General features: G+C 41.8%; 2 protein-coding genes across 4 annotated transcripts in view; one reads left to right on the top strand and one right to left on the bottom strand.

Moving 5' to 3' along the window:
• tmtc3 (transmembrane O-mannosyltransferase targeting cadherins 3) overlaps nucleotides 1-21,147 on the bottom strand; it is a 93,049-nt gene that overhangs the window by 12,793 nt on the left and 59,109 nt on the right. The window lies entirely within an intron of this gene.
• The window catches only part of si:dkey-106n21.1 (solute carrier family 23 member 1), a 33,016-nt gene that overhangs the window by 8,904 nt on the left and 2,965 nt on the right, over nucleotides 1-21,147 (top strand). For all 3 annotated transcript variants that reach the window (XM_049722713.2, XM_049722714.2, XM_049722712.2), the window contains exons 2-10: nucleotides 3,471-3,602; nucleotides 5,149-5,306; nucleotides 6,601-6,781; nucleotides 7,705-7,886; nucleotides 11,031-11,148; nucleotides 11,902-12,058; nucleotides 14,557-14,810; nucleotides 17,110-17,274; nucleotides 19,233-19,341. In XM_049722713.2, the coding sequence (XP_049578670.1) occupies nucleotides 3,471-3,602; nucleotides 5,149-5,306; nucleotides 6,601-6,781; nucleotides 7,705-7,886; nucleotides 11,031-11,148; nucleotides 11,902-12,058; nucleotides 14,557-14,810; nucleotides 17,110-17,274; nucleotides 19,233-19,341 (1,456 nt within the window). The remainder of the gene's footprint in view (nucleotides 1-3,470; nucleotides 3,603-5,148; nucleotides 5,307-6,600; nucleotides 6,782-7,704; nucleotides 7,887-11,030; nucleotides 11,149-11,901; nucleotides 12,059-14,556; nucleotides 14,811-17,109; nucleotides 17,275-19,232; nucleotides 19,342-21,147) is intronic.

The following is a 21,147-nucleotide window of genomic DNA, read 5'->3' as shown; positions in this document are numbered from 1 at the left end:
CGAGCAAGAAAAGTTATTCTTTTAAACTCTTTTGATTAACTAGGCTATTGATTAAATATTACTTTTTATTGAGGGGAGAACCATAAAAACTTTAATCTACTTCACAAGTATTTAAGTTTCAAATTATATGTTGTGAAAGCGCAATGTAAATAAATAAAAGGGATCGCAAACCCGCAGTGCAGGTTAGCCACCACTAGAGGGCGACATAAAACCTCAAATGCCCTTTTATAAGTTTTGAGCCGAGCGTGTGCAGCAGATGTGTTGCCTGTCGTTTGACGTGTTCGCTAAAGAATTCTTCAAGTCGCGTGAACTTTGAACTGGAGCCTCTATAAATGTGCTTTTTTTTTTTTTGTGACGGCACGCCGTCGTGCATGTGGCAATGCTGGTGGATTTACGCAAGTCCCCATGCAGACGCACTTTGCATTATTTTTCTGCAAAAACAAAATAGACAAAAATTAGTTTTTAAAAAAGAATAGTAATATTAATTTTTTTAAGTTGTAATTTACAGAAAAATGCATTTTCCCTACAGAAATGTCAAATTTATTTCGATCTCATTTTTGGGGAAAGATTGCATTTCAGTGTAGAAAATGTATTTGCTTTGTAAATTGAATTAAAAGCTTGGTCACAGAACAAATTAAATTCATAAAGTCAATGCATTACTGTGGGGTTTTTTTTCTAGGAAAAAGCAGTCAAGTCATAATGAGCCCTTTTGATATTGTGGCTATTTATTTTTTAGACAAATCCTATGAAAAACAATGTTATGAAAAAAACGGTCATATTTTTTCTAGAATCTGCTATAAAAAAAAAAACTTGTGCTATACAGGTGGATATTGCTCAAGCATTTTGTTTTCCACCTTCCAGATGTTCCTCAATAATTTGCAACGCGTATCCGTCGCTGGCAGTGTGGAGGATTCAGCAGAAGAAAAATGGGGCCAACCAAAACAACCCTTTTTTCTTCTTCCTCCCTTAGCGTCGCTATTTCACCATATTTCTCAGGTGTCACGCGAGGAAATTAGAGAATTCCTTAGCGTGTTGGCAACAAATGGGTACGTAAAAAAAAAAAACTGTGAACTTAATACTCAAGTTCAAAAGTCAAAAAGCGCTTGAGAGGGAAGATACTCAACTCTGGTCCAGATTCAGGAGGGATTTATTTTGACTGCTTTCTGTGACAATCTGTTCACATCGGGAGGCCAAGTGAGGAGAGGGACCCAACAGATCCAGAATGCGGGTGGTTTCAGGTGTTGGAAAAAGTAAACAGAAAATGTTGGCGATGGATCACTTGAAAATCCACGTAAATAAGAAAAAAAGAAAAAAAAAAAAAACAGGGCGTGAACACCTGACACCTAACCTAACATGAAAGCTAATAAAATTAACTGAAGCAAAACATTCCCAAACTAACAAAGTGAATTAAAACAGAAAATAAAAAAGTAAAAGTATGATTTCAAAAAATTGATATAATACAAATTGTTTTTATCTACTGTGTATGTTTTGGCTCGTAAATCCAAATGTATTTATATTTATTTAAAATTTATTTGAACGCTATATCTATCTATCTATCGTCCAGCCTTCATGTTTCCAAGGCAGCGTGACTTGAACGGCGAATGCTTGCACCATGCTGACGAAAGTGATCTGTCCCATGCGGCCTCTGAGAAGAAGTTGACCTTTCTGTTTTTAAGAATCGCCCTCAATGCGCCATATCAGGCGGTTCTTGCTCCTAGTGGTTATAAATATGACAACGCCTAGCATCCACTGACAGATAAAACGAATCAAATTTGTGCCTTTCAATTTTTTTCTCTGGCCCAAATTGAGGCGCATGTAATGTTCGCCCACCGGTTTTCCTTATTGGGTACATCTATTTAATGTACACCATATTTTAATTTTTTTATTTTTTCAATCCGGATCAGAGAACTTTGATGTGCGACCACGCCCTTATCATTTACCGCAATGTCTAGTTCAAGAACAGGATGCTTTGTCGTGACGTAAATACATGAAAGGGAAAAGACAACAACGGCTATCGGATTCAACGTGACACATAAAGGAGCCCTTGTGGCAATTTCTGACAACATTGTGTTAGTCGAGCGGACGTCATGCTTACATGGCGCGAGGTCGGGTATCAAAGGCACTTTTGTGTAGGACAGAAAAGTGCTGACACGGTAAGAAAAAGGAGCATGAATTGCTCGATGTTTGACATGAAACCTAATCGAGTACCTGTTAACCGATTCACAGTGGGGAGCCGCCAAAGCGCTGATGTCTACTGGTGAGGTCGCCATTTTGTTCACCATCCCTACAGACTACCTAAAATACTAAGATGGTCTATAAACAAATAAAATCTAATTGAATCAAAGCAAAATCTAAACTACCGTATCAGGACAGATCCAAAACTATTAAAACCCTGTTCAGAACTCTAAGATGATTTTCTTTTATTGTCAACAAGGAAAAGCTGTTATACTCCAAGAGAATTATTTTTATAGACGAAAAAGTCATTTTTTTTTTTCAGAAAAAAAAATTCTTCGCCGGCCACTTTGCTGCACATAAAAAAAGATTTATTGCTCGGCGTTGAGTCGCTTTCAAAGAACGCGAGGGGCGGCGTTGACAATCACAACAACAATAATGTCACTTGGGAGGGACGCAGTAGCCTGGATCCCCACCCCAGCTCTCCGCAGTAGCCCCCTGCAGAAGGTTTTCATTTGCCGCCAGACAGTTTGAGCTAAATTAACCTTGGTCGCAATGACGATGGCCGCCGCCGCGTACTAATGGAGGCCATGCTGAGTCACACTTTGATGTAAGTGAAAACGAAATGCCCGTTAATTCAATGTCAAACACGCCATGGTCGTGCTGTACGCCGTGGTTACCGTACTCGTCCTAAAACACGTGGTGGTATTTAGCAACCTTATAAAAACCGCTCTTCCCAAATGCGGTGCCACAAAACCAGTCATCGTACTTACTGTAGCTTGGTTGAAATGTTTACCATGTGGATCAACACCTGCTTTTGCAAAGTGTGACACGGCACCGTGAGGCGGTTGTTTCCATGACGACGAACAACTTGAAATGACAACAAACGTGCAAAACACCAAGCGGCGTTGAGCAGGCCCCTAAAAAATAACTGACGTAGGAAACTCAAAAGTGCGGGGAGGGCGCTGACCTACCCGCATGAACGGATTCCATACATATGTCATTAAATCCACAGCAAAATACAGGCGAGGTGAAAGGTTAGGCGGACCACCGGGACTAAAAACACATTAACGGTATGTGCGAGTGTGTGTGTGGTGGGAGTGGGCCTCCCTTCTTGAGCATCCCACAAATCAAAATGAATTTCAGCGCATATGCTCGGTATTTGCTTCTCAGTGGAGACAAACGGTACTGACGGAATTCCATAACACACGTCGAGACTGAAATCTAAATAAACCTTTGTGCTGTGTTGTCGGGTAGGATGACGTGTGATTTAATGTGACGATGCGGTTCTTTTGAAGGGCAAAGATGTTGACGAACAGCCGGCGGTGGACGCGGCGGTTCGGCAGGAGAAGGCCAACGCGGCCGCCGACCTGGTCTACGCGCTCAACGACCGGCCGCCCTGGTACCTCTGTATTCTGCTGGGATTCCAGGTAAATTCACCTCAGGCGGTTTTATATCTACAATAGCAAGTGACGGACAATGACCCCAAGCGTAACCACTACTTTGTTAGCCCCTGTTTTGAGGTCACGTAAGGTGTAAGAATGTGATAACCCTAACCCTAACCCTGACTTAACGGGATCCTCGGTTTTGGGTTCAGTCGCCATTGTGGGATTCAAACTGTCTTGCTAACGAAACCAAGTGACTCATTTACTTTTGAACATAGTAACTAACCAACTTTGTTAACATTCTGTTCCTCATACTTCAGTCTTCATTTTTATTTGATCTCATGGAAACGAGCATCTCGTCAGGGCAGGATTAAATCGCAATCACAGCCAAGTTCTTTTTCATGTTCTTTTTTGTCCATGTTAATGGCTAACCACGGCTAATCAATTCTGAGCATGGATTTAAATCATAGTAAGAAACAGTTTCAAAAGAATTTCTGTTTTCTTTTAACATGTTTGTATGCAGCTGGCGACCTTGGGGCAAAGTATTGCTGCTCAGTTTGGACCTAAAAATCCTGCCGGCACAAATATTTTAGTAACTCTAGCTTTTTGAGGACAGCTGCGTCATAAAAAAAAAAAGTAAACATGGCATTCTAGATTTAACATGGAAAGCAATTAAAAAAAAAAAAATCTTTGCTTAATAAGTGTCTAGAACACATAGCAGCGCTAGTCTAAAGTAGCGCCATTTTGGTTTTAAAACAGGCTTCATTTTTTAAAAAAATCATTCAGTGTCAAACTGGTTAAAGAACTTTCAAACCAGTGGAATTTTCCAAAACTTCAGATTTTTTTTTTTTGTCCTACCACGTGTTGTAGACCTGCTCACCGTGCGAGATGCTTACACAAGCAATAACACCGGTGACATATCACCGGAATGGAGATACCACCCGAGGCCCTAGTTCTAAAACAATCCATCTCCGCAGACTTCTGCCACCATCCAACTGACATCTCCCGTTGGGCCTTGAAGACACGACCATAAATCTACGTGTTTTACAATGAAGTGTCCCAATGCCAACAAATATTTGTAAAACAGTGGGGAACATTTCAATGCAGTTGAAATGGAACATAAACATTCTGAGAGACATCGAGCGTTGGCAGCGTCAGAAAGCTCGGAGCTTGTTATGATGATCGGAGCTGGCAGTGTCTTTGAGGAATGAAGACAGCTTGGCCTTCATGTCAACCACCTGCACTTGATCAAAATTTGTGGTGGATTGAAGAAGAAAAAAAGTACTTAACGGAGGTTATTTGGAATGACCCACCCCAAAAAGATATACTCAGCGACTGTCAATCATGGAAAATTTGTATTTTGTGAGAAATTGATGGAAATTCACCAAAGAGGAGAGCCGTGTTTTTTTTTTTACTATCAAACTGTTTGTGTGATCTTCTATAACACACCAGTGAAACAAATTTATAGTGTGAAATTAGTTTAATTAAAAAAACTAGATGGGTATTTTCCATTGAAGGGGAATCTATTTTCCTATGATTGAATTTCTTGATCGCAAAAAAGCTCGTTTAAAGATTGCGGCCTTTGTTGCAGCATTACGTCCTGGCGTTCGGCGGCATCATCGCCATCCCGCTCATCCTGGCCGAGCCGCTCTGCATCGGCGACAACAACGTGGCTAAAAGCCAGCTCATCTGCACCATCTTCTTTGTGTCCGGACTCAGCACGTTGCTTCAGACGGGGATTGGGATCAGGTAAAAATTGGATCAAAAAAATAAAAATGTTTTAACCCGAATTGCTCATCCTCTACCAAATTTCACGGCCCCTACTTAGAATCCGCAGCAAACTTTGCGGAAAATCGACAATTTCTTGGTTCTCGCTCATTTCTAGGGAGAAAGAACAAGACGAGACCGACGGGGGTTGGAATTGAGATTTTTCTCGCCTTTCAAGCCCAGACAAACTTTTCGAGTCAGGCCGGCGCTCTCCCTCCCGCGCTAGTCGTCATCGCCATAAATAAGATGTGTACGCAGCTTAGCGCGTATAGCTCATGTGTGCATTGAACTCCCGGGAGCCATTAAGCGCAAGCGCGGGGGAGTTGAGGAGGTGACGACGATGATGGCGATGCATCCATCTTTATAAACACGCAGCTGCCTCCCACACAATTGAATTGTACACGCTCGCTATTGAAAAACCTGAACAAATAACCGAGGCTTTTTGTTGGAGGCGTCGGCCCACGCAGGTCGCGACGAGCCAAAACATAAACGCGAATCTAATCTTTATTTGCTTTGCATCCTTTTCATGTTTCATGACAAGCAGGCCTGGTGTGGAGTCAAGGTTGGAAAATGGGTAGAGTTTACGCAAAGTTTGTTTTCGCAAATTCATTCCTAGGAATAATGTGAACCCTATCATAGAGAGGCAGAAGAATACAATTAAATTATGTCCATGTTTTTCATTTGATGGTGGATTTAAACAAAAAAAAAAAAGTTTGGTGTTGAAATATTCCACATGTAAAGTCAGATCTGCTTGACCACATAACATAACATTAGAGTTTAAAACAGATGTTTCAGATATTTGCTGCTGCTGCGGTTTTCTTTAAACACGTTCTTACATCTGCATACATCAATTATTGACCTCTTTAAGCTGATGCACTACGAATTTATTTCTATTTCCCCGCCCAAAAGTTGTAAACTCAATGTTTTTCCCATCACGGCAATGATGCGAGGAATTTACTGTCCAACTTCTAAAGAAATGTTAGATTTTTTTTTTTGCAATACATAAGCATCTTTATATAGCCAATGTGGGTTTCCAATAACTAGAAGCATGCTGACATCAGCACTTTAGTAACTTTCAAATTAAAACAGTACACAGAATGAGACTCGGATAGTAAACGTCACATGTGGCGGCCGGAAGCAGTTTCATTCCATTATGTCTGATGCTACATCACAAGGCAAAAAAAAAAAAAAAATCCTTATCACCGCAAGCTAAGCAGAGCACTTCTTTTCTATTAATTTCTGGTATCTAACAGTAGTCATTTCCTTTACTGCACAGACTGCCAATTCTCCAGGGCGGGACCTTCAGTTTCATCACTCCGACCTTGGCTATTCTTGCCCTGCCCAAGTGGCAGTGTCCCACCTCGCAAGAGCCCGCCATGTTGTCTGCGCACAACGGCAGCAGTCCGTTGCAGATAGTGGACAACGGCGACGAAGTGTGGATGTCGAGAATGCGCGAGGTAAGTCCGACGTGGTGTCGGTCGTCAATAACAACCCAGACGTGATTGTGAAGAAAGAAAGATCGAAGAAACATCAAAGGGGGGTAGTAATAAGTGCGATGAATTGGAAAGTAATCGAAGTGAATCGTATCGGAATCACAACGGGTGAATCGTGGGTGAATCATGTTGTAATTTGAGTTGACATTCTTAACATGAGACAACTGCATCGAAGCAGAGTTGAGTTATTTGCCCTTTTCCCAGTTGGAGGTCTGAAACGACTTCCTGCTTGTGCTGGAATGCAGCCCAAAAAGTAACTCGACAAGTTCACTACGAAGAAGAAAATCTAACATCCACCCGATCCCCACCCCGCCCCCTCCGCGGGCACATGAAAAGAGTTTTGGGGCCATGAATTAAAAGACTGACTGGGGAATTCATCTGTCATTTGTTAAAAGCTCATTAGGTATTTTTGCAGCCATCCATCTCAGCTCTTGTCAGTGCAGTGTGGCTGCAAAACAAATCCTCACAAGAACGACCATGACTCAAATGGTCATAGCGACCATATTATTCAGATGTATTCTGTGATGTGTGAAGATTCTAATTCTGCAGATAGACGGACATATGTGCTGTCAGATTTGGTAGACCTCTAAAAAGTGAATCGTCTTTTAATTGGAGTGAATCGTATCACTAAACGGAGTACATGGAATCGTTTTAAGCAAATCTTATCATAATCTGAGTCAATTTTATTGTGATGAGTGACTCGACTCATTGAAACTTGGATGGAATTAATCACAAAGAGTTGAAGTGACTCATCGAATCAGAATCTGGGTTGACTCAATCGCATTACAATTGGAGTATCGTAATTTGAATCACATTGTTAACGTACTGAATCATCTTGCTGCTAACAAACGTGGCTGACGTGAATCATTTTTGATCTCGTTTGACAGATCCAAGGAGCTATCTTGGTGTCGTCGCTTGTCCAGATCACGCTGGGCTTCACTGGCCTGGTGGGCTTTGTGCTCCGATATATTGGACCGCTGGCTATCGCGCCCACCATCAACCTCATCGGTCTGTCACTGTTCACCGAGGCCGGCAAGAAGTCAGGCGGCCACTGGGGGATCGCTGCTCTGTGAGTCTGCACAGCTTACAAATGATGGAGGGGGAAAAAAATGCTAACGTGACTGTGGTAACCATTTGGGGCCCGGCTTTTAGCTTCAGTTACAAGATTAGCCATCGAAAGCTAAACGGTTGTAGCATTTTGCTTAAACAGCCAATTTCACCTCGCAAGACTGATTATGGGAGGCATGTCTATCATGGCTGGGTGGAGCATGGCGAATAAATTTGAGGACTGGGAGATGTTTTTTCAGAAAAATTCAACCCCTGAAGCCAGTCTCACTTAGCAACAAGAATGTGGTAGGCTAGTCTGTCATGAGTAGTCATACAAAAAAGAAAGACTAAGGAAGCCATAGCCAGAACGTCAGTCTGACATTCTGGGTGTAAAACCTTTTGTTTTCCAGGACTCTGTCAAAAGACAAACTTCTCCAAGAGATATTGTACAGCAACTAAATTTAAAGCACATGTACTCGAAATGCAGGGCTGTATTTCAAAATCTTTTGAGTTTTGTAGAGGGACCAAGTCAGTGAAGTTTGATACCTCACCATAAAATGGGAAACTCAAAACTACAAGGTCAGCGTTTCACCAAAACGTGTCCGCCATGTTTTTCACTCGGTGCACGTTGAAAAGAGGCAACGGGAATTGAGCTTTTTGGATGGAAGGCTAAAAACGTTTCTTCGGTTCAACCTGAATTTAATCACATGTAAAAAAGTTAAGGATGCGCTGTCGAGTCTCAGCTTTTACAACAGCACATTGCTTTACCATCGGTTCCGTTCAAAGGGGAAATCTTGAACGAGGCCTTGGGTCTGTTTTCGGCGACGGGATCACGTTTGTCTGTGGAAAATTTGTGCGGCAGATGAAAGCTTTACGCCATTACGGCAAAGGCGCTACATCTTCATTATTGCACCACAGTGCGCTTTGATGTTTTTTCTCTTTTCCGCTGACTTGGACGCTGAAAACCGCGTGTCACTAAGTGGGATTTGTCAGCACAAGTGGTTTTGTCACAGAGGTCTGGCGGCTACAGCTGCAGACGCTTAACAAGAAGCACTTTTAGTCACTTTACTTCGTTTCCAGTTTGAACGGAGCAACATCTGCGTTTGTACCGAGGGCCACATTGGAGAGATTTTTCTGCCGCGTCGGGTGACCTTTAGGCGGTTATTTCAAGAGGCTTGCGAGCGTCAAGTACCCAAACCTAGCAAACAGGTGAGCAGTGATCGTTACCTGAGCCCTTATTTATTCATTGTATGTGCCTTCTTGGTTTTTACTTTTTGTATTGTTTACTTGAATGTCTTGTTTGTCCGTGGACCAATATAATATATATATTAGTAGGAAACGCAATTTTGATCTCTTTGTGTGTCTTGACGTGAAGAAATTGACAATTTAGCAGACTTTGACCGTCATGTCATTTTCACCTGACAGCAAGTGACAAAATGGCCGCCGTGAGCTTGCTTACAAAAAGGGGGCTGTTTTATTATTAATTCATAATCTACAAAATTTTAATCCCAAAGGTAAACTTGGACTTGAGTTCCTCTTTAAGACAAGCAAGAGAAAGAGAATTTATCTGAACCTTTCCTTCAGAGAGTTACTCAACAAAAAAACTGCACTTGTTTACATTCAGAATTAACTTATAGCTAACACGGGACTTCATTTTTTTTCGTTTACAACGAGGGAATAAGGCAACATGATTTCGTACAATCGACAGAGACAAATTGGTCTGCAATGAATCCCATCTACTTGTTTTCGTAAATATTAGGATCTTGGATAAACCTAACCTACACATTGTTGTCATCAAACACCGTTTAGAGTCTCGACTGAACCTTTTTTTTTTGTTAACACTGAAGACAATTTAGTGTTGACGTCGCCTCACGTACAGGTCTATGTAATCACCAAAGACAACAAGATCCGTCCGATTTTATTTATGATTTGTACGTGTTCCGCGTGTTCACATAGTCCAGGTGTCCGTAGGAATTCTCGCAGTTGTTGATTTAGGTCAGTGTGTGGGGGGAATAAAATAAATCTTTTGCACAGACACCAGCCAGGTAGGACCGATGTTTTGAACAAATTCCTTGGAATTAACAAGGTTATTTATAAGTTAATTAACTAGACGATATTATTTCGAGTTGGAAATGACGCGTGATGGGTTACGGCGATGAGGATGTTACGAGCTTGTTTTGCTGTCCCAAAACGAGGAACTACAGCAGCATCATGCCCGGCCAGCACACATGGTCGCCATTAACTTTTTGCACTCTGTCTTTCGCAAAGTGTTCTTCGCAAGTTTGATCGGTTATTGTGCGGGGAAAAATGCTGTTGCTTGAATAATGGCGGCTCTTTTGCTTTAATGAATGATTGATTGAAGTACATAATTCAAGGCCTGCTTGCTCTCGTCATCCCCCCGGCCAACGAGGGAGTGTTGCGTCTGTCTTCAGGCACGTAAAGGTCAAATTTTTTTTTGGGTATCCAGACAGAACGCATTCCCAGGAATACGTTTCCACCTGAGCCCGAGGAAGGCTGCGGTCGGCGTTGCTCTTTAACATCTGCAGATGTGCAGCTTGTCAACATGTTAATTTCGACATAATACATCACGCCGCAAGAAAGGGTGACACCGTTTCCCACAGGAAGCAATGGACATATTTTAAAAGTCTATTAGAGGGGAAAAATGTTTCAAACTAAAACTATTTTAGCATTCTTAAAGCCCTTGTGAGGTCAAAGTAATTGTCTTGCAAATTTGACACACCGAAGAGAAAATTCAAATGATTAAAATAAGGCAAGTGTCGTATATAAAATTCGACTTCTGAAAAATCAAACTCCATCTTCCTTATGCCTTCGTATAAATACATGTTTGAGCCACCAAAATATATACAATTAAAGCCTCCGGTGGATGGAATGTATCCCTTTACCATATTAGGACATGAGGCGCTAGCCACCAGCTAGCTTGCAAGCTAACTAGAGCGCTGTGCTCGTCCACAGCATCAACATCTCATTTTGATTCAAATTAGTGTTTCAAGACAGGATAATGTTTGAAATTAAGATTTGAAGCCAAAATTTGTTTTAATTTGTGGTTTCGGCACAGACTATGGTTTCACGTTTGGGTTTTTCTCTCAAATTAAATCTAGATCTCAAATCTTGGTTGCAAAGCGTGTAAATTGTTCTGCGTCCACAGCACGGTGTGCCTCATCCTGCTGTTCTCGCAGTACCTGAGCAAAGTGGACGTCCCGCTGATTGCCTACAAGGACAAGAAATGGAAAGTGTTCCACTACCCTCTCTTCAAGCTCTTCTCGGTGAGTCACCGGCTTCCACGCTTGAACTTGTTTGCCCCCAGCACGCTCTGCCCTACAAACTGCGATGCTTTTATATTACTGTTGAGTAACCGCTGACAAACTCGCACCTGAGACGCTGGCCCGACTCCTGAAGCACGTCAAGCGTGACTCCATGGAATGCATCCTCCAGCAGCACCTCTTGTATCTTCATGAATATCAACTTGAGTGCCAGAGAGTTATTCTGGAGTCACCTGTGACCTCTATGAGTCACTCCTGCTCCCGGCGTTAGAGGTTTGCATGGAAATAAATCAATACAAATTCTGAAGATCTTTCAGTGCACGCTTTCGTGTGGAATACAAAAAGTGTATCGGGCGTCCTGGCAACGACACTGAATGAGAAGCCAACGCCCAACCACTCAATTGGGCTGTTTTTACAAGGTGACTTAAGGATGAATTCTCCACTCACTGTAGTTTAACTAAAACCTCATGGTTACTATTCAAACTAAATCAAGTGTCACGGTATAGCAAAGCAGAGCCAAGTTCTTCAGAGCTGCCGATGAGTGTTCCCAATTGTGTAAGAAATCAGCACACCCTGATCGCTATCTCCCCCGTATATTCATAAACATCCAGCAACACATCCTGATGTCAACAGACCAAAACTAGAAAGTCCAAATATAATATTTCAGGGGATTCTTCCTTCATTACATCTGCATCTTCCAATATTGTGTGGGTCGTCATTTTCCCTGACGTGAAATTTCTGCCCGCCAAACTCTAGGCCTTGTTCGGAATGTGTGGCGGCTGGCTGGTTTGTTTTCTGCTGACCGTCTTCGACGTGCTGCCATCCAAGTCGGATAAGTACGGTTACGCAGCGAGGACCGACATTAATCTGGATGCTGTTGCCAACTCGCCCTGGTTCCACATTCCCTACCCAGGTAAATAAACCATTGGCATCTTAGCTGATACCAGTCACTTGGGTTACTATACTTCATGTTATACGGGGGAATGCCCGCCAGAGTCGCCGAGGCTAACGTTGCCCGGCCAACTAGCCGGCCCCTCCCCCCCATATATATATATAAAAAAAATAACTTTCTCAACGGATTTCCACGAAAATACTTTCGACGGAAAAAAAACGGATCCGCGGAAAATTCTCATCCCTGCTTGAAAGACATATTTATTACGTGTGAAACATTTCAATGAATTCGCACTGCCTGTGCTGTTGCGTCTGTTTTCTGTCCGAGATATTTCAAAGGCTCTTTTCAAACATGTCGGGGAGTTAGCCTTCCAATAGCACTGCCTTTCGCTGGAGTTAAAAGTCCCAATGATCATCGTCACACACACATCTGGGTGTGGTGAAATTTGTCCTCTGCATTTAACCCATCCCCATGTGATTTTGATCCATCCCCTGGGGGAGAGGGGAGCAGTGAGCAGCAGTGGTGCCGCGCTCGGGAATCATTTGGTGATCTAACCCCCCAATTCCAACCCTTAATGCTGAGTGCCAAGCAGGGAGGCAATGGGTCCCATTTTTATAGTCTTTGGTATGACCCGGCCGGGGTTTGAACCCACAACCTTCCAGTCTCAGGGCGGACACTCTACTACTAGGCCACTGAGCTGGAGTGCCTGGAGTGTGTTAGTGTAACGAACAAATCTATGCCCTGACATAACATGTTATTGAAAGCCCTTGATAGGAAAGGATTATAAATGTAAACGCAGAAACACAAACTGTGCCTTACACCTCCACCTTACATACATGCCAGAACCAAATACAGTAATCCCTCGCCAATTCGCAGGTTTATACAATACGGTATCACGTTTGTTATTTTATCTACTGTAAACTGTACAATACAAGCACAGAACAGTGTGGAAATGTTTTTTAAAGGATTAAGACAGGTTAATGGTTCGCCATGCATGATGTCCCCCTCGGGTTAGTGCAAGTTGGTAATTCTGAGGGTTGGACACTTTGAATTTTTTTGCCAAGGTAAAGCGTACTTCTAATTGACTTACAATACACCCTTGCTGTTTCGCGGCCACTATGCGTTGGAAATTTCAATCCATTGGTATTTAAATTTCAAAATAATTTATATACGGTTTCTATTTGCGATTTATCGCGGGTGGGTTTGGAACGCATCTGCGAAAAACGAGGTATCGTCGAAATTTTTAAGTGCAATGTCTCAAATGGATGTCAAATATTCTGTAATTCTTCAGCCTTTGTGGATTTTGGCCCAAGAATGTCAGATATATTTTATTAAGGCATCTGGAAATGGTTTTAATTTTTTGTTGTGGAGGGTGGGGCATATCATATCAGAACTGTTTTTCCCGGGATATAAATAAAGCTTAAAGTCTGGCATAACTACTCATGGTAAACAAGGTTAACAATGATCAGAATTCATTTATTGTGTATGGAATTCACTATCGAAGCAGAGTTACGACTGGATTTTCCAACCACGAGTTTCATGTTCACAGTCATTGTTTGATGCGTTTAGAATAGAAAATCACTTCAATTTACAAATTCAGATTGGCCAAAATTATATCACCCAGCAGTAGACAACTTTTAAAATTTTAGGACCGCCAAGTCTAGTTTGTTGGTTGAGTAAACATTTGATCAATCCGTAGTGACAAAGCAAGCGGTTGACAAAATCCAGAACCAGTCCACAAGGTCACACGCATCAGGAATTTATTCAGCGTTGAGAATGATGCAGGCAATCCGGGAATTGTTGGATCGGCGGGTACGAGTTAAAACAATCGGACGATCGGTTAAATGCGCTACAAGAAAATTGGCGTGGTTCTTGCCATGTGACGTGAAGATGATTCGAGGAATGTTCTCATTCGTCCAGATGTTTGTATAAAGCATCAAATGCTGTTGTCTTGTCATCGCCGGGCCACTTTTATGAGGCAGATGTTGTTTACTACCCAGCTTTGTTAATCTTCATTGTGGCTTCTTGCCACTGGCAAGTACTTGCGTCTAGGATGTGACTATTTATTACTCAGCAAGAAAGCAACCCAGTCAGGAGACGGTCGCGTGTATCGGAGATCCGCACCGGATACTCGCGGTTAAGGGATCTGTTGAGAAATTTTCCTCGGGATTCACGGTACCACATTTTTGTCAAGGACTCCATGATTTCACACAGCTGGCCCTTTCATCTGAACGTAATCTGATTTTACGAGGGCAAAAAAACCACAACAAATCATACGAAAGTTACCAACTAAAACTTTTTACCCGCAAGGAATTTTTGTGCCAGAATACATTTGATTTCTTAACATATCAAATAAAGTCAAACGGCGAGTAAATTACCATTTTAAATAGCAGCATATAAAACATATTAGCAGATGTTTAACCCAAGTTAGTTCCCCTACTCTGAATGAAATGTGATTTTCAGGGGCACACACCCTTCATTTTCCTGAAAAAATAAATCCTTAAATCGTCTGTTGGCAGGTCAATGGGGTTTGCCCACTGTCAGCGTATCATCAGTGCTGGGCATGATGGCGGGCGTTTTGGCATCCACCATGGAGTCCATTGGTGACTACTACGCTTGCGCCCGGTTGTCGGGCGCGCCGCCGCCACCGACCCACGCCATCAACCGCGGCATCGCCATTGAAGGAATCGGTTGCATCCTGGCTGGTCTGTGGGGGACGGGCAACGGGACTACCTCCTATAGCCAGAACATCGCTGCACTTGGCATCACCAAGGTACATTGAAACTGGCAATGAAGTACATTAAATGCACTGGCATTTGCGTTCATATATATATTTACAGTTTCGATTATTATACTATTTAAATTATAATCTTGTTCATACTTAGTTAAAATTTAAATGATAATCTTTTTTGTGACTTTATCAAAGGATCTTAACGTGTGTGCAACTTCTTATCACTTTAAACACTTGCGGCTGCTGCTCCTCTCCAATTTCTCCTTGGAAGAACAAGCGTTCCTATCGATGCCTTTTTCTGTCAACCATTCAAGCTTGAGTGTTGAGAGCTTTGTAAGGGACACACCAGAGTTGTCGTTTGTTTGTCTACAGTGGAAGGATCACGAGGGTTGCAGGAAGCAGCCTCAATCGTCGGCTCATCAGCGCTAATAGGCGTCTGTGTAATATCAGATTTGTGATGGCGTGACATCGGAGATGCTGCCTTGGGTGATGATACCCTAACCCTGACCCTTGTTTGAAAGTCGAACACTGGCTTGAAATTTAACTTTAAAACCCTTCTTTGAAATCAGGTTTTTACCCAAACCCAGATTTTGAATTCTAATTTGCAAGCCTTAGCCTGATTTAAACGCCCCATTTTAAAGCCTGACTTTTTTTTTTTTAAAACCCTCACACAGGTTTAAAACACTCAATTGATACCCTACGTACCAGCCTGGAGACCCTAACCCAAGTTTAAAACCCCAAATTGAAGCCTGCTTGAAAAGGGCCCCAAGTTACCAATGTAAACTGTGGTGATTGTGAGCTATTGTAAATTGCAACAAGCATGGCCATTAAATGTCATTAAAGTTCAGTTCATGAGGTATATTAAGTTTAATGAGAGGCTTAACTTCAAAATAATGAGCACAAATAGAATGTTTTGTGAAACTCATAAAACCTGATATATTGAACCTGTAACAATGCATGCATCTATTTGACGAAATAAAAGCACATGTTGTTCTGAACCCTTCAAAACAATTCCAACAAATAGCAGAGCAGGCAACATAGCTTTCATCGATTTTTCGATTGACAGATGATCGCCCAGGGGCCGTACCCCCGCGTCTAAGGCCAACTTCTATCATTCAAATACGAAAGCAGTATCTGTCAACGTACAGAGAAAAGCCTATGGCAGCACATTGAAGGTGTTCATTACTTTTCAAACGTCTTCTTGATATGACAGCCGTGTTGAAAGGGAACTCCTTAACACTCAGGCAAAAACTTCCCCTCCAAGAGCTCATGTTGCTACTCTCCGCTTTCTCATTGGTAAAAGAATTTCTGGAAGAGGCATTTCGTGCCAATTCAATCAAGTAAAGTGATGAAAGCGTTGAGAAAGACGCGGTGTTACTAAAAGGACCAGTGAGGATAGAGGAGGTTAGCTTCAGGTTGTCCGCGGTTCGGGTTAGTTCTGAAATAAGATTGGTACAGAATTCGGGGGGTAAGTTTGGGTTGAAGAGTGAAGGGTACTATTAGGTTTAGGATGTAGAGGACTCGGGTTTGCCAGGGTTACTTTTGGTTGGGGTTGGCTTAGGGTTGATTAGGGTCAAATGTTAGAGGGTTATAGTTAGGTGTTTGGGGGGTAAGGGTTGGTTAGAATTAGGAGATAAGAGGGTTGGGTGGAGGTATGATTGGTATGGGTTAGGTGGTGGATTTGGAGCCTGAGTAGTTTAGAGCCGGTTTTGGTTGCTGTTGGTTAGGGCCAAGTGTAAGAGGATCATGGTTAGTTGTTGGGGTTGTTAGGATTAGGTCATAGGGAATTGGAGCTGGTTAGGGTTAGAGAGGTTGGAGGTCGGGAGGTCCGGGCAAGTTAGGGTTTGGGGCTTACTTTTGGTGAGATGTTAGGGTATTAGGTTTAAGTGGTTGGGTTTGAGTGGTTTAGGATCAAGGGTTGGGTTGATTGTTAGGGTTAGGGTTAGAGTTGATCATCAAAACATGCAGTGCATATGATCAATTTGAGTCTTTGAGGATGACAGGAAATTCGGTTCTAATCCAAGATAGCTGTGGTCAAAGCCTCATGGTAATAATTTCCAAATTTCGACTGAACCTCTTCAAACTTGGAGTCAGGCCATGAACACGATTGATTTTGGCCAGATTGCAAATGTCCGAGAATGGTCCATGAAATACAAATAAATAAACACGCAGTGTAGATTCGATGCACTTGACAAGTCTGCTGTCGGAATCCAAGTCCGCAGCACACCGGCCAAGACCAACTTAATGGAAATTCTCTAAAGGCTTTGTACTTTTTGATTGCTTTACTGCCGACGATGAAAGACTGTATCCACCCCCCCCCGCACCCCCACATGCATCCTAGGTTGGCAGCAGACTGGTGCTCCAGACGACTGGAATTCTTATGATTGTCCTGGGAATCTTTGGGAAGTTTGGAGCCGTCTTTATTACCATCCCGGATCCGGTTATCGGGGGCATGTTTCTGATTATGTTTGGAATGATCGCCGCCGTTGGGATTTCCAACCTGCAGGTAAGACAGGCTAACATACATATTCTAAACACTTTGGGTCATTGATTTTAATATTAGTGGTATACCACATTATAATTTTCTTCAAGTGAACTGAAGTTGACTTTCAAAGCTGAATACTAAATTACTCTTTTTTTATATAAGCAGTGTTGAGTCATAAGAATTTTTATTTTGGTTGATATTAGACTGATATCACTATCAGATCAGGGCGCCCCATATGAGTAATCAATCTAGAAACTGAATTTGACATGTTTTTCTAGCAGCGCTGGGACTCGGAGCATTCTTTAGGAGTGGATGAGTGAAATTAGGAATTAGGTGTACGCCGCTGCAGCTGTGTAAATGGTCGGCAACGCCCCCCCCTGTCACATCTCAACATTTCAGGAAGAAAAACACAATCAAAAACACGAGACCTGAGTTTGACCAGAAAGGAAAATACCAAAATCTGAGAAAAACCCAGACGGAAACAGTTGAGAAGGATTAAAGACATTTCCATTCTTTTCAGTGGGGAAAACTCGTTTGAGTTCGGTGCGTACGCTTTGTCACGGAACGGACTAAACGTGTAAATCAAATTATCCTCGAAAATAAGTCCATTTTAAAATGATTTTCATATTGTCATCCTGTGTCTAAAGAAATATTTGGCAACAAGTAATGTTTTTCAGTTCTGATCAATTTTGACTAAACACAGAAGTCTTATCAGCTTCTCCAAATACAGATGGTAAACAGGCCACATTTTGTTCATTGAGAGAGGGGGAGGGGCAACGTCGTCCCTTAGCGTGGCTTCCCAGTCACATAATATGACCTTTCTCCGGTGCTCGACCTCGAAAGACACATTTGCACAGACGTGGCCCACGTCAACAACCCCGTTGCATTCACTTCAAGGGGTAAAACAAATTATTTGCAGGCATTTGAGAAGAAATTATTTGCAGGCATTTAACAGTAGGCAATAAATACCGCGCCCTCGCCACATCATGTGGAAATTATTTGGAGCAGGAAAAAAGAAAAGAAAAACAAGCTCATGAAAGAGAGAGACAAGTGACTTAAAGAGAATGCACTCAACTATTTGGATGTTTTCATGCCTCACAGCAGTATTTGCCATTGGTGTCCTGGTTCCCAGAATTCTTAGCAGCGGGGAAGCGGCTCGCTGAGGAGTTCTACCCAGAAAAACAAACACAAAACTCAAGAAATCTTTTCCACGTTGCCGGAGCGCGGTCTATAGCCACAGCGGAATTATGACGGATGCATGGAACGAACGGTGTTGCAAAACGGGCTCGCTTGACGTGCTGGTGTTGAAAGTGATACAAACAGACAGGAAGAGTTGAAGGGTAAAAGGAAGGACAGAAATGTGGAGCATGACGAACGAGTATTTGGAATATAATGAAAATGTATTTTTCTGCGAAAAACAAATAGATCGCATTTTAGTTTCAAATCGAGTTGTCACAGCTGCCCCAGCTGAGATAATTTTTGGGTCATGTCTTTCAAACGGCAGAAGTGGGCCTTGTGCACTTGTGGTCGGAAAAATTGTTTCTCAAAGTAGTAGAAGAGATATTGGTTAGATGGGCAAAGAATATTACAAAATATTATTTAAAAAAAAAAAAATCCTTGAAAAAAATACTACTTTATCAGAGCAAGGCTGGCTGATTAAATATATTAAATATGATATAATATTAAAAAAAAAATAGATTTTTTTTCCTTGAAAAAAAATACAACTTTATCCGAGTAGGCAGATTGATGCAAACATGGAAAACTATATTCGCCAAATTCAAGAACTAGAACATACTGGGTGAACATACAATAAATGAATACAGAATTGCATTTTTTCCCAATCTATGCCAACATTCCAGACTATATCACTCAGGACGTTAAATGGATTTCAGCTGAGGCGTATTAAAAAAAAAGACATAATAGTTTGCATCTGTCAATAAAATTGGTACACTATAGTTCCTTTCTTTTTATGTCTTCAGTATGTGGATCTTAACTCATCACGTAACCTGCTCATCCTTGGCTTCTCCACGTTCAGCGGTCTGGTGTTGCCCACATGGTTTCACTCCAACCCGGGAATCATCGACACAGGTAACGCCAGTGGCATATTTCTTTCAGGAATACTTTTTAAAACAGCAGGGCTATTGTGAAGCGGCATCATTTCGGGCTGTTTTTTATGAACACGTGGAACTAGCAAAATATAAGCAGTTCAAAATAGTCTTCAGACTTCTTCTGGAAGGCCACTCGTAGATGTCAGATGAAGAACAACTGAACTGTATTTGGTGTTAATCGGAATCACTTTCAACGGTGGCGTTATGGTTAATTTGAAACACAACCCGAGACCAGTGAGAAGAGGGTGTGCGCACTTGTGCAACAACATTTTGTTTTCCTTTGCCCCTTTGAAAAAGATTTTCCCACACAATAGAGTTGTACAGTTTGCAGGCCACGTTAAAGATGGAAAAAGTTTGGATATGATTTATGTCGGTCTAACTTTTATGTACGACAAAAATTTGGCTTTGAGACAGAGGTGTGTGGACGTTAGCTATCTTGCGATGGTTTAGTGTGTTTGAAAGAATACAGAAACACTGCGTAGAATTTAAAAGGCTACACAGGGGCCTCTTAAGAAACAGCTGGACTTTATACATAGGCATGATTCAAACACTATCGGCTGAAAGACGAAACCAAAGCTCACGTGGGAATGAGCAGGCAAGGTTAGACTTTTGGGGTTTCGGTTTTTTCAGCAGGTGCCGTTTTTTGTTTGTGTATGCCATCTGAGAGAAATCGGCCGCACGCTGAACTAGCAGTCGCCGGTGAGTGGCGAGAAAGCGGACCCCTCATGTGCGCTGATGTTTGTGTTCCAAACACGTAGTATCCCTCAGACAAGTCAACTCTTGTGAGTGCTGAACATGCCAACCTTGGTACGCACCCAAAAAAAAAAAGTGCTGCATGCGCCAAGTAAATTCTTGAGTTAATCAAATTCTGTTTTTATTGCTCTTTTTTTAAAAGTTCATTTTAATTACTTTTCAGAGCGGGGTTGTTCCAGTTTAGTTTTGTATTAATATTTGTATTATTTTGAGTTATTTTTTCTTGTGTACTTTTTATGTGATTAAAAACCTCAAAATATTTTGAAAACAATCATCCGTAAATTAAGTCCACAGACTTAGATGTACACCAAAGTGCGGTACATCATAACGCTTCTAAAGTTACATGCATCACAACTCTAACGTTTCAAATAAAAGATAGGTTGGGTTCTCCATCCATCCCTTTTTTTTTGCCAGGTTGCCAACTTCTTAAGTGGGATTCCTGTTGAGAAGTATTAAACCCGGTTGGACGGTATGCTATTTATAATATTCCTGCTGTATTTTCCGGACTATAAGGCGCACTGGACTATAAGGCGCACCTTCAATGAATGGCCCATTTTAAAACTTTGTCCTTATATAAGGCGCACTGGACTATAAGGCGCACCTTCAATGAATGGCCCATTTTAAAACTTTGTCCTTATATAAGGCGCACCGGACTATAAGGCGCACCATAATGCATCATGTCATATTTTTAATCTAAATCAAATCATTCTCCATTTTATCTTTTTTATTTCAACTTCAGAAGCAACAAATTACTTTATAATCACAACATAATGATCCATAGTGTTTTTGATTCATGATTCATAGTCGTCAGCGGGTCACTTATGATTGATTTCATGACACAATGCTTCGGGCCAGTTCAAATTTAGGAATTTGGTCCATATATAAGGCGCACCGGACTATAAGGCGCACTGTCAGCTTTTGAGAAAATTTGAGGTTCAAATTGTTGTGATCAGCATTTCTTGTGTGTTGTGTGTTGGTGAATGGGCGTCTGGGCAGGATGGCTGAGGTAGTGCCAGTGCCAGTTCTTAATCCC

The sequence above is a fragment of the Syngnathus scovelli genome, chromosome 6 (genome assembly GCF_024217435.2).
Source record: "Syngnathus scovelli strain Florida chromosome 6, RoL_Ssco_1.2, whole genome shotgun sequence".
In the NCBI taxonomy this organism is placed as follows: Eukaryota; Metazoa; Chordata; class Actinopteri; order Syngnathiformes; family Syngnathidae; genus Syngnathus; species Syngnathus scovelli.
The sequence above is the reverse complement of the archived record's forward strand: the minus strand, read 5'-3'. Positions and strand labels throughout refer to the sequence as shown.